Source organism: Microtus oregoni, unplaced genomic scaffold (genome assembly GCF_018167655.1).
Source record: "Microtus oregoni isolate MIOR12 unplaced genomic scaffold, Mior012 000009F_ref0000495, whole genome shotgun sequence".
NCBI classification, from domain to species: domain Eukaryota; kingdom Metazoa; phylum Chordata; class Mammalia; order Rodentia; family Cricetidae; genus Microtus; species Microtus oregoni.
Genome location: NW_024543068.1, coordinates 46,282,270 through 46,297,935, shown reverse-complemented (window position 1 = coordinate 46,297,935; position 15,666 = coordinate 46,282,270). Strand labels below are relative to the sequence as shown.

Here is a 15,666-nt window from a genome sequence, read left to right as displayed (position 1 = left end):
ACGTGCTGATGTCATCACAGATTAACTGAGATTGCCTAGGACACGCCTGACACTGCTCATGTGGAACCCTATCCATGTACCAGGCACTGCACAGACACACACAGTTCAGGCTACCCTGAATACTGAAATCACTCCCTTTTTGAGATCAGAACACGGAGCCGCAAGGCTACCACAAAGTCAGCTGTCAGTGCTTTAGCGGGCATCAGTAGAATGCCCAGCTTGTTGCTCTACAACAGCAGGGGTAGAAATATAAGGTGCAGCAGAGACCCTTAGTGCCTACGTCTCTGCCCACAGTGTACTAATAATCCACAGATGGTGATGTTAGACTCTCCACACCATAGCAAAGTGAACACACTTAGAAAATCCTCCCAAACAAAGAACCGTGCTCATATTTGACAACAATGTCTGCTTGGTCAGCCGCTGTCAGAGATATCTACAGCTCCTTCTCAGCCACAATCCAGAGGGAGCTCTGCCTCTGGAGGCCTGAACCACTTGTACTACCTCTGCAATTAGTGCAAGCTCACCGACAGCAACAGGAGTGAGTGAGCTGGCTGTGAAACCCGCTCCTGGAAGCAGAGGGCTGGGTGGTGGGGGAGCGCACAGATGGCGTTTCCTTTTTAAATGAAAAGTTTTGGCACTGGCCTCTGTCAAGAGCTTTCCCTTGTTTCCATCTGGTTTTGGGTCCTGGAACACACACAGGAGAGAATGGAAAAAGAAAACTCTGCCGGCGTGCTAAACCACTAGAAAAGTGGGAGTGCCTGCCAGCACTTCCTCTAAGTCCCCGGAGACCAGAACATTCTGCTCAAGGAACGTTATCATGTTGTGTTTAGGGAATGGGAGAGCCTTGTTCCTCAGACCTAGCCTTATCTTGAGGAAAAAAAATATTTAGAAGTATGTATACTTTGGAGCAGAAAGTCTCACGTGTGGTCTCAGCACTGTGTTCTCTAGTTGTTCAATGGCGTGCAGGGCACTTATCCACTTGGCCCTGGCTGGGCCATCTGTAGAGTAGAAATAACAGAAGCTGGTGTGAAGATGAACTGAGAGGGTACATACTAACTTCTTAGTTATCTATTGCTGGGCTCCTCTCTTCAATGGGGCCTGAGAAAAGATATTACCATCAGTTTTCACAAGAGATGATCTAGAATCATAAGGATGTCTAAGAACATTTTATTACATGAATGAACAAACCAGGTTTGTACATAGACAGGTCCCTATGATGAGATACTGAATTTCCCTGAGTAATCAGTTTTCTAAGAGTCAAATAGATCTGCCAATAGCATCTTTGATTGTTCACAGGTTTAATGGCTTGGCTTACAAATCTTACCATGCAGCCAAAACCAAAGGCATACCCCTGTACGAAACAAGGCAAAGCCAAGAAATGGTCATAAGGTGCTTGAGATAGATAGTGAGGAAGGATGTTTGGTTCTGGAATTCTTTTCTCACACAACTCTTATACCTACCAAAAAAAAAGGAAAAAAAAAAAAAGAACACAGACACTGAGGGAAAATAAACTGGAATCAAGCTACCCATGTTCAAATCCAGGTACTTGTATCAGGAATCATAAGCAAGCTAATTCATATCTGTCCTCAGTTCTTCACCTACAAAGAACTACTTCATAGCATTAACGTAAGGGCAGAATGAGTGAATGCAGGGGAAAGGATGTAACCATGCCTACTACAGGGACTCCATTGACACCATCCATGCCTGGCACTCCACTGACACAGGTACAGCAGGATCTTTGGAGAGGTCCTTTATGTGTGATCACAGTGGCTAACTATAGTCCCAGAAAGCATAGGAGAAGAAAGTCCTCTCTTTTAATTCCCCATAACCAATGGTCACTACTGCTACTTTAGCCTAGTGTTTATCCCCAAACCACAAATACTCAATAAACATTATGACAGAGAAAATTGCAGTTTTATAAAAATTTTTAAAAAACTACAAAGAAAGTCACAGAAATAAGAGAGAAGGGAAACCCTGGTATGTCACTTCTTTCCCAAGTTTCTTAATTTTACAGCTGAATGCACATACGACTCTTCATAACATAACTTACCCTGACAACGACAACATCTGTAGATGAGTCTACTGCTCCACACCTTAGACACGAGTAGGAAGATACAGTGTGTGTAAAAAGTGGTACTTCTCTATCACCATGAACAGAAGAATCTGCCCTTTCCAACACCACTCCTGTTGAGCTAAGTCAGAGGGGTTGGGGGACTATATCCCCAGCCTAGTTATCTTTTCAATTGAAGAACATATAAAACTGTAGAATCTTAACCAGGGCTAAAGAAAACACGGGGACTAAAAAGCACTTTTTAAAATAAAATCGAGTACCCCAAATAAGTCATTATGTCAAATATTCCAGTGGACAATCCAGAGTGTAAGACCCTTAAATAGTGAAAATGCTTCCACCTTAGTCGAGAGTCCCACACATTTAACACTTCTTCCCGAGCTTCCTGGAAGGGGCCACATCCAAGTAACTCCCAGGGCTAGGAGCTGCTGAGATACAGGGCAGGATCACCAGCTCCCATCCTCCTACTCCATACTACGGCCTTCCACGGAACATATGTACATCAATTACCTCATCACGGTGTATTCAGAACTTTTTTTTAACAGGACAATTTTGTTCTTTCTACAAATCGACAATAATTTTGAAAAGAACTAAGGTTTCCTGTTTCAACAGATATATAAAAGAATGTGCTGATCACAAAAATTGGTTTCCATGTGTCCCATTTGTGGAGACAAAGTGGCAGCCAGAGAAAGAATTTATCCATTTATGAATATTAAAGCTAATATAAAATATCATACAGGATTAGGTAAACAGGTTGTGAGGATAAAATTACAGAATGTTTAGCAGTCAACTGAATTCTAATAATAAAGTAATACTTAATTTATAGACTCAAATTATCATGGGGATATAAGTCGTATCTTTATTTTTTGGATATATTAATATTCCCAAGTTGAGTCTATACCCTAATCAGGCAAACACAAATCATAAATCCAGACAAAGGACTCCCATAAGCACATATGACATAACATTAGCCAGCAGTGTGGGCGGTGCCAGGAGGAACCAAGAAGAGGATATTAGCTCTAGCTTTGAACAGTCTACTGAGATTTTTTCATACTTGTCTGTCCATGAGGTTGCTGCACGTATTGGTGGTTTGTTTCTTTTCACTAGTAGAACTGGATAAATTCTACTGCCTATATATAAAATATTGCTTTACTCATTCAACATGTGGGTGGAGATTTTAATTATCTCTGGGTTTTCTGGTGATGAGTAAAACATAGGAACATTCATAACAAGCTTTTATGTGGACATGGGATTTGATTTCTTGTATGTAAATGGCCACCATAGGGATATATATCTGACTTCACTAAACATTGCCAAATTTCCAGCCAACGTAGTTACATTGCTCTCAGATTTCCTGGTTGTTAGAGCTCAGACACCTTGACATGTTCGCCACCACTAGGCATTACTGGTCTTTTTCATTGTATCATTACTGAGAGGGAAAAAGGATGGGAAGTGATATATTCAAAACGTCAATTATAGAGCTATCTTAGAATGGAAGCATCTGTATACCATTCCAGAGTTTACCTAGAGGGATGCTACAAAAAGAAAATGTAAATAAATATTGAGCTCCAGTTAATGATGTGTACACTGTTCTGTTCTGGGGAAGTATATTTGTGGCTATGTAGGAATTTATTTTGAAAAATCAGTAAGAAAAACAGTATAAATTGATTCACAGAGAGAGACTTGAACAGCTGGGCAGGTATACATCAACGCAAGAATTATAAAACATTAAGCTAGGCACAAAGCCAGGAGCTATAGATCCAACATCTTGGTAAGCTGAGGCAGGAGAATCACTTGAAGGCAGGACTTTGAGGCCAGCTATGGGCAGCACAGTAGGAGTGTAAAAAAATGAAATGAAAGTAAATTAAATTTTAAATATTCTGAAACTTGGTGGTAAGAAAATTCTGTCCAATTTGCTGTGTAAAAAGTGTCTTGCATGCTGGGAAAATGTCTGCGGCTCTAAGTATGCTCTTCAACTCACCATCATGCTACTCTTTTTAGATTTACTGACATTTTAACAGTAAGTACCATGCGTAAGGCGTATGTGTAATTAAAGACAAAAAGGCTTTGGCTCATAGAGCTCATAATTCCTTAAAGCACAAAAACATGATATTGGGTTGTCATGAGCAGAAACAAGTCAGTGATTTTTTGCAATTGTTTGTGAGAGCTTTCCTGAGGGCATGACTATGCACGTAGTATTGTGTTTGTCCCAAGTACTAGGATTAAGGATATGGACCAGTTCAAAAAATTAGACCTGGGTGACCATGAGGAAACTATCAAACTCAGTAATCTCACTGTAAGTTGAATTGAGTATCTTTTTCCTTCCAAAATAATATCTTAATAATCCAGGAAAGTTTAGATAGATACAAAGATAGATAGATAGACAGACAGACAGACAGATAGATATCTTTATGGTCACACACCTCTGGTTCTCATATTATAAATTATTCATGACACAGAAAAAACTGAATAAGCACTAGTTAAAATATATTAATATATTGGTGTCTAGGTGCATATTTTTTAAGCTTCTTTTTTTTTTTTTACCTCTGATTTAATGCTCCATGGTACTGAAAGGGTGGTAAAAAGTTATTTGCAGACCTTGTCCTGATTTATACAAAATTCACCTCTGATAAATGAATAGGTGCTTTTCATCAACCATGCTATAATCTGGGTTTGCCTCCCAGAATGCATAGTAATTTACACTAATAGCAAGAAGGAACTTTTACTTCAAAACCTCCTACCCTTGGTCAGCTACAAAGAGCTGCCCCTAGTAGCTCAGAGGAAATGGGAGAAACCAGCGACCACCTGCATGCCAAGGAGACCACCATTGCTCTGCCTGAGTACTGCCCACCCACAACTCAGTTCAAAACATGGGAGCCCAATCTACCACACAGGACTAATTCCCCAAGACATGCATATCTGCATTTTTCCTTTTTGCCTTCTTCATAGTTTATAATTATGTGGGTTTTTTTAAAGCAATTAATATTCACAAGAGCCCACCTAACCTGCATAACTTTTTCTTGTAACTGTATCCTTAGCCCCCAGGACACTCGGCATATTAAAGATACAACATATTGATTAACTTGTTAGTTAAAGCATTACTTTATCAGAACGGAAACGCCTCCAAGTTGTACATAAATCAGAAAATAAAGGCGGCTATTACTTTGTTCTTTAAGAAAAACGCATAATGTAACAAATGTGTGTGTGTCAAAGCCACCTGGCCCTTTTCTGCCCTGGTTTCCATTCTATTGTCTGCCAAAATGTCAGCTCTACTTTATGTAGCTTCTCACAATTTAAAAAAGAAATAATAAGGATGAAGACTTTCAGAACAAGGGATTCCCCTCTGTTCGAATGCAAGGAAGAAACAATTCTGGTCATTTTCCACTTCCAACCTGAAGGACTTGGTCATTGTAACAGGAATGCAGCTGGGAGTCCCAGGTCATTATCTCCCGCTCTGTGAGGGATGGTTACACCGCTTCCCTGAGATCAGCCTGTTAGAACCCCATTACCACTCCCTGAGACTTTATGATTAGAATCAGGCAGATAAAAGTGTAAGTCTAAAAGACAAAGAAAATTGTTGACCTTCAGTTACAGGTATATACCTGGCAAAACCAGACTTGCCTTCTGGATTGTGCACTGTTCATTCAATTATGTGCCTGTAAGATGTCTCAAAGCAGTGAAGAGAAACAGACTTTAAAGGGTTAGAATATTATGTGTCTGTGCTCACCCAAATACAGAACAAGATTACTGGTATGCGTTTTATCCATTGTTGGTATTCATAAACAAAACAAAACAAAACAAAAAAAACCTGACAGGGTCCAAAATTTAAAATATGAAAGTATTTTTAAGACCTTGATCTTATCAACAAAATCCTGGGCTGGTATGGAGAAAGTTCTTTTCGGCTGGAGAGATGACTCCATCATTAAGAGCACTGTCTGCTTTTCCAGAACCTCAGATTCAGTTCCAGCACCCACATGGTGGCTCACAGAGGTCTGTATCCCCAGTTCCAGAAGATCTGACGGCCTCTTATCACCACTACCATTGCACACACATGCCAGAAGAAACACACACCACCCCCACCCCCACAAACACACATACACACACGCTACCAATGCACACAAGTCATACAGACATACAGGCAGGGAAAATACCCCCCCACACACACACACACAATAAAGAAAAGAAAGTATTTTTTCCTTTTTTTTTTCTGAGACAGGGTTTCTCTATGTAGCTCTAGTTGTCCTGGAACTCCCTTTGTAGACCAGGCTGGCCTTGAACTCACAAAGATGAGCATGTCTCTGCCTGCCAAGTGCTGGGATTAAAGGAGTGTGCCACCATCGCCTGGCTGATTTTTTTTCTTTTTAAAAAACTTAAGTCTCTGTTTCTTATTTTAGCTCCCATTTGGACATTGCATAATTATACTAACAAAACACAAATATTTTCCAAACCTAATCCTTATTTAAGAAGGAGAGAATAGCGTTTCCAAGTTGATTCCCACACCCTCTGAATGAATAAAAGTTTTCTTCTAACAATTATAAAGGCATGCTTATCAAAATGCTATGTTCTCATTTTATTCTAATCTAAGTCTGATAAATCCTTATCTATTTAATGAAAAGTCATTTATTCCTTAAAATTAATTCTGATTAACTTACCAGATGCTGGGTATTGCTTAAAACCTAAAAATGGGTTTTAAAATTAAAGTTGTATTCCCGAACCACAACTCAAAAAAGATCTTAGAAAAGATGAAATGAATTGTGGTAGGTTTAGTTTATCCATTCCTATCGTAAGAAATATCATGGGAAATATTACAAATGCCCTCAGTGCTTAGCTTTAGGATCACTCGGAAGCTCATGGAAAATTTATCTCAACTTTATCGCAAAAAAACTTGGTGTGCATCCACTGTAAATCCCACAGAGACCTCCTCTCATCACGAGCAGGAAGAAAAAATAATAATCCAACCAAATTCTAAGCTTATAAAAACAGATGGTTATTTTTCACATGTCTGGGGTTGTCAGGCAAAGCAAGGATTTGTAAAGGAAATCTTCTTTCTCCTGCTCCTTAAAGCAGCAATATTTGTCTCAAGGAAAACTGTTACTAATTGTTGGCAGTGGTCTAGGAAAAAAAAAGTGAAGCTCAGTTTGCTAGTGGTAACAATTATCCAAAAGAAGGATTCTAAAACAAAACTCCCAAAGGACAGACCACTCCCGCTGAAGGAAGGAATGAATCAGAAAGTGCCTGCCAAACTCTGCAGAAACTCTTCAGGGACTGAAAAACTGAACTTCCCAATCTTTTCAGTACACAGAAATCTCAACAACAGAGGAGAAGGCCCAAGGAAACAAGGATGGGAGACAGGAGAAAAGAGTGGAAAGGCCGATGTTACCAAATGAGCATGACTCTACCAAATGCCTTAGATGAAGCTTTTTAAAACAAAAATTGCTTTGATGTTAATATTTAGTTTTCAATACCTGACAGGCAGATATAAGTTAAATATTCTCCTTGACCGCCAGTCGCCAGGAAAGGAATCTTTTTCTTTGTCCTCCTCTTGACTTGGACAGCGCCCAGCATTCTTTCATCGAGAGGTGCGAAAATTTCCTTGCTGATGGCAGATTTGGCACTCATTGTAGAGAAACCGACGAGGGCACGCAGGGAGTTTTCTGAAGAAAAAGAAAAGGCAAGTTGGAACTGACAATACTGTAGGGCTAGTAGGAATGAGGAGGGAGTGTTCGCAGGTGCGGTGTTGCTCAGTCTGCAGTTTAAGCTCCGAATTACAGAGACATTAACAACAAGCTCTTCCTAGTGTATGTCTACAAAGATGCAAAGGGAAAGAGAGTGTGCTTTTCACTACCTGAAACACCCAGCCCAATGTGGCAGGAAGAGCAAGCAATGGGCTCCAGGGGGCTTGCCAATCTCTACCTAACTGGCAACAGTATCCATCCTGTTCCTCCTTTGTCAGGAATAACACTTACAGTTGAGAAGTTTTGCCACTGACTAACAACCCCTCAATGGAGTTCTTTATGCTCCTTCCAGATGTCTTTTAACTCCAATGTAAATACATTCTCCTAATTCCATTCAGAGTGGAAATCATTATGTCATCTTCTACATAAGAGCCACATAAGAAACAGAAGAGCATTGATTTCGCCAATGCTCAGCTACTTCTCATCATCCAAGTAAGGAGCTCTTGCTTACTAGACTCCTGCAGTGGGCCCTACTGACCCATGTTCCACTGCAGAGACCACCATCTTGACCCTTGCCAAATCTGCACTTTTTTCCTGCAGTCCCAGTGGCCATGGAATTCTAAATCCATGTCAGATTTGTGCTAACTATTTAGGAAATGCTACCCAGCATGTCCCACCTTTGTGGTTAACTGGTAGTGGGTGACCAACCACGAAGAAAATGAAGCCGTATGTTATGGCTCACGAGTTCCCCCCACAACACACCAACTAGTGCAGTCACAGCCCACACATTACATATGGCTCCCCAAAGTTGTACTTCCCTGATGGTCTTAATTCTGCTTCTGTCTTTCATGGTCAAGATCAATCTGAACATAAACGCAACTCCAGAGCCCAAGGCAAATCTACTGTCCTCTCCCTTGCAGTCACAGCTAAAATTTACTTATCTCTGACCAATATTTATTCGGGCAACTTAAAACTTCAGAATAAGACACAGGGAGAAAGCTCATGAAGACACAAGAACCAGAGTTTGATCCCCAGAGTCCAGGTGGGAAAAGAAAGGAAACGGGCTAGCTGTGGTGGCATGCACGTGTAATCCCAGCGCTGTGCTGGTGAGACCTGGAGGTCTCTGGCCTGCCAGCCTGTTCTACGCAGTGAGTGACAGACCAAGGGACTCAAAAATGAAGCAGGGGGCCAGAGCCTGAGGCAGGTTATCTAAGATTGATCTTTGGCCTCCACATATACATGCTCGCATACCTGCACACACATGAACATCACATGTACCAATCTGAACGTAAGGTGCAGGAGAAGCCTTTGTCCTGCCCACACAGGTTGTGTGGAGTGCTGGGAGATCCTGCATACAGACTGGCAGCGCAGTGTTTGACATGGCAGTAGCTCAAGGCTTGATGGAACCGCCCTAAAGCTGACCACGTGATCGAGAAGCTCCTGCTATATGATGCCTTGTGTTTGGTATTAGGAATCCCACAATAAATCAAGATACGGTCTCTGTCCTACCAGGGTTGATTACAGACCACATCACAGGTTTCACCAGTAGACATGGGGAACAACTCTGTGATTAACGGCCCTTGCTGCCAAGCCTGACAGCCTTAGCTTGATCTTTAGAGCCCATTGAGTGGAAGGAGAGCACCAACTCCCACAAGCTGGCATCTGACTTCCATACATGCATCACTGTGGCATGCTGCACCTCCTAAAATAATAACTATAATTTTAAAGTTTCATTGGGATTCCAATGATTTATGAAGGAAGACCAAAGAAATATCTTTCAATGGCAAAATCATACCTGTCTACATTTCTAAGCTCCTGGTAGAAAAAAATATAAGGAATTTCCCGGCTTAAATTTTTTTCTCTCTTTAATTCTGAAATAAACATGTTCTATTAGCACCAAAAGATATACTGACACATGCAATAAGGATGGGTCTAGTAGATGTATATACAGAGTGTATATATATATATATACATATAATATATATATATATATATATATGTACGTATATTCTGATCTACTTGTCCTCTGACAACAGTCACTGCCACCAGGTTTTCTCTCCATGTTGGCTATGCCATAGTGAAAATAGTGCAGGTGTGCCTGGTTGTCATTGCACTGCCACTGGGACTGCCCTCAAGCTGGCAAAAAGAACTTCTCCCAGCATGCATCTGTCTTACTGTCTGTACCTATGACAGCTTTATGATTTGTTGGGTTGCTGTTGGGGTTTTGGGTTTTTTGTTTGTTTGTTTGTTTGTTTGTTTTAAATAGAGAAACACATATTAGTTTTCTAGCTCTGAGGTCTTTCTTGTCTCCCACTCAGGGAAACACAGAAAAGAAAACCAAGGAAGAAAGCAAGCCATATTCTCAATAACATCCAGAATAAAACAAGCTCAGATTTAAATTTCAGATCCAAGATATAAGGCCTGAAATTGATAGGTAAATCTTAGCATTTCTGACTCTCAGTTTACTTTAGCTCAGTGGTTCTCAACCTTCCTAACACTATGACCCTTAAATACAGTTCCTCATGTTCTGGTGACCACCCCCAACTACAAAATTATTTTATTGCTACTTCATTACTGTAATTTTGCTACTATTATGAATTCTAATACAAACATCTGTGTTTTCTGATGGTTTTAGGCAATCCATGTGAAACCCTAAAGGGGTCTCAATCCACAGGCTGAGAACCACTGACTTAACACAACATGGAGATGTCTTTACCTCCCTCTTGGACCTGAAGAGCTAAATAGGTTAATATGTTCAGATCACGCATTCCAGTGACTCAATACATTTTTAAAAAAATCTTAAAGGTGGAGGATTTTATTAACTCCTATTATGATACAAATTATGAAATATTTTTGAACTATAAAAATTGAATGAATGTACCCATGCAAAGCAGAAGATGTCTAGAAGAATAATACTCAGCTTTCTTAGCAAAGCCTCGCTGTGTTTCATGCATAAGCACACATAAATAGATGGTTTCCTCTATACAAACACAAAAATGGAGAATTATAGGCCTTTCTTGAAAATTCACTGCTGGGAGAGAATCATATTTATTCTAGGGTCAAGTGTCACGTTATTCGTTCAAAGCTTTCTGAAGGACATGAAGATGTATGTTTTGAGTGCCATTCTGGGAAGGTTAATGTACGGTGGACTCGAAGGCGAATAATCAGGAAGTAAGCCGGCCACTGTGTAGCTGTCTCACATCCAGCTGCACATCTGAATTCTATAAACCATTTTAAACAACTCTCTAACTCATTCTTAGCTTCCACGGGTCATCTGGCCACCAGGTGTACAAGCCATTACCCTATACAAAGCTAAAACTTCCATCAGAATGGTGGCATTTGATAGAGATGGAACATTTCAGCATAGGATGTGGGAGTTCAAGTAGACTTTATATCTGGGGTCTCTGAGTCACAGAGATCCAGGGGGTTGTTTGCATGTAATGTCTTCAGTCTATTCTGCTGCACAAGCAGGTTTAGAACCGTTGTTTTTGGTGGGGTGGTGACCCCCTGTCTTGAAAGACTTCCTTGTTAAACACACTAATAAAAATGTTTCCTGAGCAGGTGTCCATGGCAGATGCTCTGCACGGCGCTAGTGAGGAATCCTTAAGTGTCTACAGCCCTATTTACAAAGCACTTCCACATTCAATTCCAAATGTAGGTCAAGATAGTTGCTGAATGTATCATCTCAAGACTGCAAATAAGGATCATTAGATATGTATTTTTATAATGGCAAATCATGCCATTTTTAGCCAATTTCTTTTGGGCTACGGATTATGGGAAACTTATAATTTCCTCTTGTGGAGATAGTATTTTAGCTGAAACCCACTGAGGCAGAAATGACTATCAGAGAAACGTATACGCTGCAGTATAGACACAAGCTTGCCTCGGGTTCATTTCAAAAGGAACACCTTATGGATAAGATAACACTCATTAATTTTCATTGCTTAAATACAGAGGAACTGAAGCCCATTGAACTATTGGAGCATCACATATGTTTTGTTTTCAATTAGGGCCACACATTCAGGACAGGATTTCAGATCCTCAGAACCCTCATAAGTGAGTGTGGCGCGCACACACACACACACACACACACACACACACACACCACCATAATTCCAGCCTCTGAGACGAGATTCCTGGGTCAAGCTGGCTCAGGAGACTAGCCATATCAATGAGCCATGGATTTGACTGAGAGTCCCTGCCTCATTAAATAAGAGGCAAGATAATTTTCCAGGTGCACATCCACCCACATACACAGGCACCTTCACACACTACATATGTACAGATGCATACCACACTACATATGTACAGATGCACATACACAGGCACCTTCACACACTACATATGTACAGATGCATACCACACTACATATGTACAGGTGCACACCCACCCACATACACAGGCACCTTCACACACTACATATGTACAGATGCATACTACATACACAGGCACCTTCACACACTACATATGTACAGATGCATACCACATACACAGGCACCTTCACGCACTACATATGTACAGATGCATACCACATACACATGAAAATGGAACAATGTATGGGGGGTACTCATAGATACGGACTTGAAGAATAAGAATGAAATAGTTCAGCGTGAAAATGAGGAGGACCTAGAAGAGAAAATGAGCTTCCAAATGTACAATTGTACTTGCGTCTTTTTGTTGTTGTTGTTTTGTTCTTATTTGAATTTTGTTTCTTTAAAACAAGGCCTCTATTGTAGCCCTGGTTTTCCAAAACTCCCTCTGTAGACCAGGTTAGCTTTGAATTCATGGAGATCCACCTGCTTCTGCCTAAGTGCTAGGATTCTCTATTCTCTAATCTTCCTGCTGTCCTCACTGTCACTAAACTAGAATGCTACCTACCATAAACATCTGTGATTTCAGACCTACTCTCTATTCTCCCTGCTGTCCTCACTGTCACTAAACTAGAATGCTACCTACCATAAACATCTGTGATTTCAAAGCTATTCTCTATTCTCTAATCTTCCTGCTGTCCTGTCACTAAACTAGAATGCTACCTACCATAAACATCTGTGATTTCAGAGCTATTCTCCCCTTAACCTGAAAGCCATAAAAACACACTTCACTGGGCTCAGGTGATCAGACTCACTGTCTCTGATTCCAATCAGTACCAAATCATTGTGAGAGAGGAGGGTTAATTCTGCAGTGGTCGAGGGGCTGGGAGACTGTCATTGGGGGAAGACATTTCCCTCTGGGCAGCAGCAGTCACCACCTGGCCACCGCCGGGACAGAAGAGCAGCAGCCATAGCCAGCTTCCGTTTGCTCCAGTAACCACACACGTTTGGACATGGTAAACACGGACGGTTGACCAGCACAGCCTTGGCCACAGTGATATCTTTAAGGAGAGAAGAGTCTCCATCATTGGCTACTAAAGCGTGAGAGTGGGCTTTCTTTTTGCCTAAACATATACTTTCCTCTGTAGGAGACACGGTCACAGGATTCTCGGTACCTAAGTCTCATGTCTACTTCAGTTACAAACTTACACTGCTTTCATCTCCCTCATCCTTGTTTATGTGTTTGCTAAGCCCATCCTTCTTATAGATTTAATCGTCAAAAATAAATTCTACGGACTTGGTTTATAAATTTGTTTATAGTGTAGTACTGTAATCTGCCACATCCTAACATTAACAAACAGTATGACAAAACCAAAATATAATAATAATAACAACAACAACAGTACTTTGGTCTGAAACCATCACCTACATGAGGGACACAGGAAGTGGCCAAGCCAATTTCAATCATGTCCAAACAAAGTCAAAACCACACAGGGTCAATTCTATACACAAACAACTTGATTATGAGCTATACTCAGTATGCTTGCTGAATTACTGCCCTTGCTTCACTGATGCTGAAGAGAAGATAGAAAAAGAAAAAAGTGTTGAAAATTAGATTAAGCACACACATGTGTGTGGATGCACATACATACGGACACACACACACATACACACATATGGACACATACACACACACACACAGGCAGGGGGAAATCTTTAGTAAGAATAGGATTCGCCTTTTACAGCAGATACTGACTGCAATCGTAGGTAAATTTTAAGTTTTCTCAATTAAGCAAATTCTATTTCAAAATACACCTGAATTATAACATTAAAAAGCTAAACTTTGAGAGTAAACTTTCAATTTTATGTATACAAGCTTTCTAAATACTTAAAGTATGGATGAAACCAGTATGATTTTAACTGCTTTTAAATTACTTCAAAATGGTCTTTCATCATATCATCAATTTTACACTAACACTCCATATCAGAAAACCCAATTTTGGAAATGCCCCTGCTTTACAGTTTGGATGAGAACTGGAGTGTGTTTTCTATAGGTGTATGTCACCAATGGTACCTTCTGCCATGAAACCTTCCTCAGTCAAGGGGGCAGAACATATAAACGTGATATCTCATGGGTCCATTTTAGTCATATTCACCATGTTGGTTTAAAAAGCAAGATTCTAGGGCCTTCAATGCCCAATTTCATGAGGAACCCAATTCCTCAACAATTTTTGTAGCATCATCTGGCCAAGGATTTGATTCCAGGCTTTACTATTCTCTCCAGGGCTCGGCTTCACGACTTTGTGCCTGTATAGTTCAATGAGAATGTTGAGAGACAGACTTGCTCCAGCTCCCACAAGCACCGTTCTATGCTACAGCCTCCAATTCTGACATGAGAGGCACAAATGTGAATTTGGCATTAAAATTCCTTACAGATATGCTTATATCTGGAGAAGAGAAATTGTTTTATAGATGAGAGAAGTAAGTAGTTAGTAAATTATTTTAGACCCCACAGCATTTAAGGGCAAGCAGGAATCTGAACCTCGAAACACAATTCCAGAAGAATGTCTGTCTGTTCATCCGCACCATCTTGTACTGAAGAAAGGAAGGGGGGGGGGCACAGAACAGCATTCTAGGTAAATCAAAACGAACTTCATTATTTTATGACTTTCCTTTGATCAGCTTTGCTTTCTGATGGACAAGTCACTGTTGTTATCCTTGTCCAGCAACTACAAAGATAACAAATCGGGCTCTGGTTATTCCTCGTTGCTACTAGTTCATCTTGGATGTGTCCAAGCTTAGTTGGCAAAGACTATCACATAGTGTTGTTAAGATAGCTTACTTTCTTTCCCCAGTTTAAACTGGAGCTTAATGCATAGAGTAAGACTCTACGATAGATGCTCCGCTCCAGAAAGAACACAATCCAAGCATGGAGCTGTGTGAGAGTTCTGAGTGCTTACAAGAAAATTCCAAGAAAGGAAGTCAAGAATCTTGGGACCACGTTTTTTTCAAATCACAGAATTGTCTTGGAATGTGTTTTCAGGCTCCTTCCAGGTGTAGTCAGTATGAGTGAGCTCACTTCGGCTGTGGTTACTCATAGGCCTCTATGGAAAAACATATTTTTCTATGGGTGGCTTGTCCTTGTGATTATATACTTTACACAAGTGATTCTCTTGACCCTCTGAGCATAAATTATCTGGTGCTCTGAATAAAGTTGGCTACTGCATGAGGCTTTATTCCCCCCGCCATTTTTAGTCCCCACTCTCCCACGGTCTGGCCACCAACCAGAGCCAGCAGAACACAATGCCCACTGAGCCTCCCTCCTTTTGATTCCAGCCAGGAGTCAGTTCCCGAGAAGATTTCATATGGTTTCCATGAGGCCGTTTTGTGAAGCTTATAAGCTACTTTCCCAAGAGGAAAAGACTTAACTGTAAAAGACAAGGATTTCCAAGGTTTCTGGTGGTCCTCAGGAAGATACTCCTCTTTGAGCTCCTTTAATGGACTGCTTCTCTCTGGCATTTCAAAAGCACAACATTGACCTTCTTGGTTGCCATCCCTCATACATTCTATACCATCTATCTTCTTCTGTGATGCTCCAAGCAACCCTAGTTTG

At 40.7% G+C, this 15,666-nt stretch overlaps 1 protein-coding gene across 2 annotated transcripts in view; it reads right to left on the bottom strand.

Moving 5' to 3' along the window:
* Stxbp6 (syntaxin binding protein 6) overlaps window positions 1-15,666 on the bottom strand; it is a 216,610-nt gene that overhangs the window by 146,491 nt on the left and 54,453 nt on the right. For both annotated transcript variants that reach the window (XM_041658579.1, XM_041658578.1), the window contains one exon: window positions 7,534-7,722. In XM_041658579.1, the coding sequence (XP_041514513.1) occupies window positions 7,534-7,687 (154 nt within the window). In that variant the 5' untranslated portion in view covers window positions 7,688-7,722. The remainder of the gene's footprint in view (window positions 1-7,533; window positions 7,723-15,666) is intronic.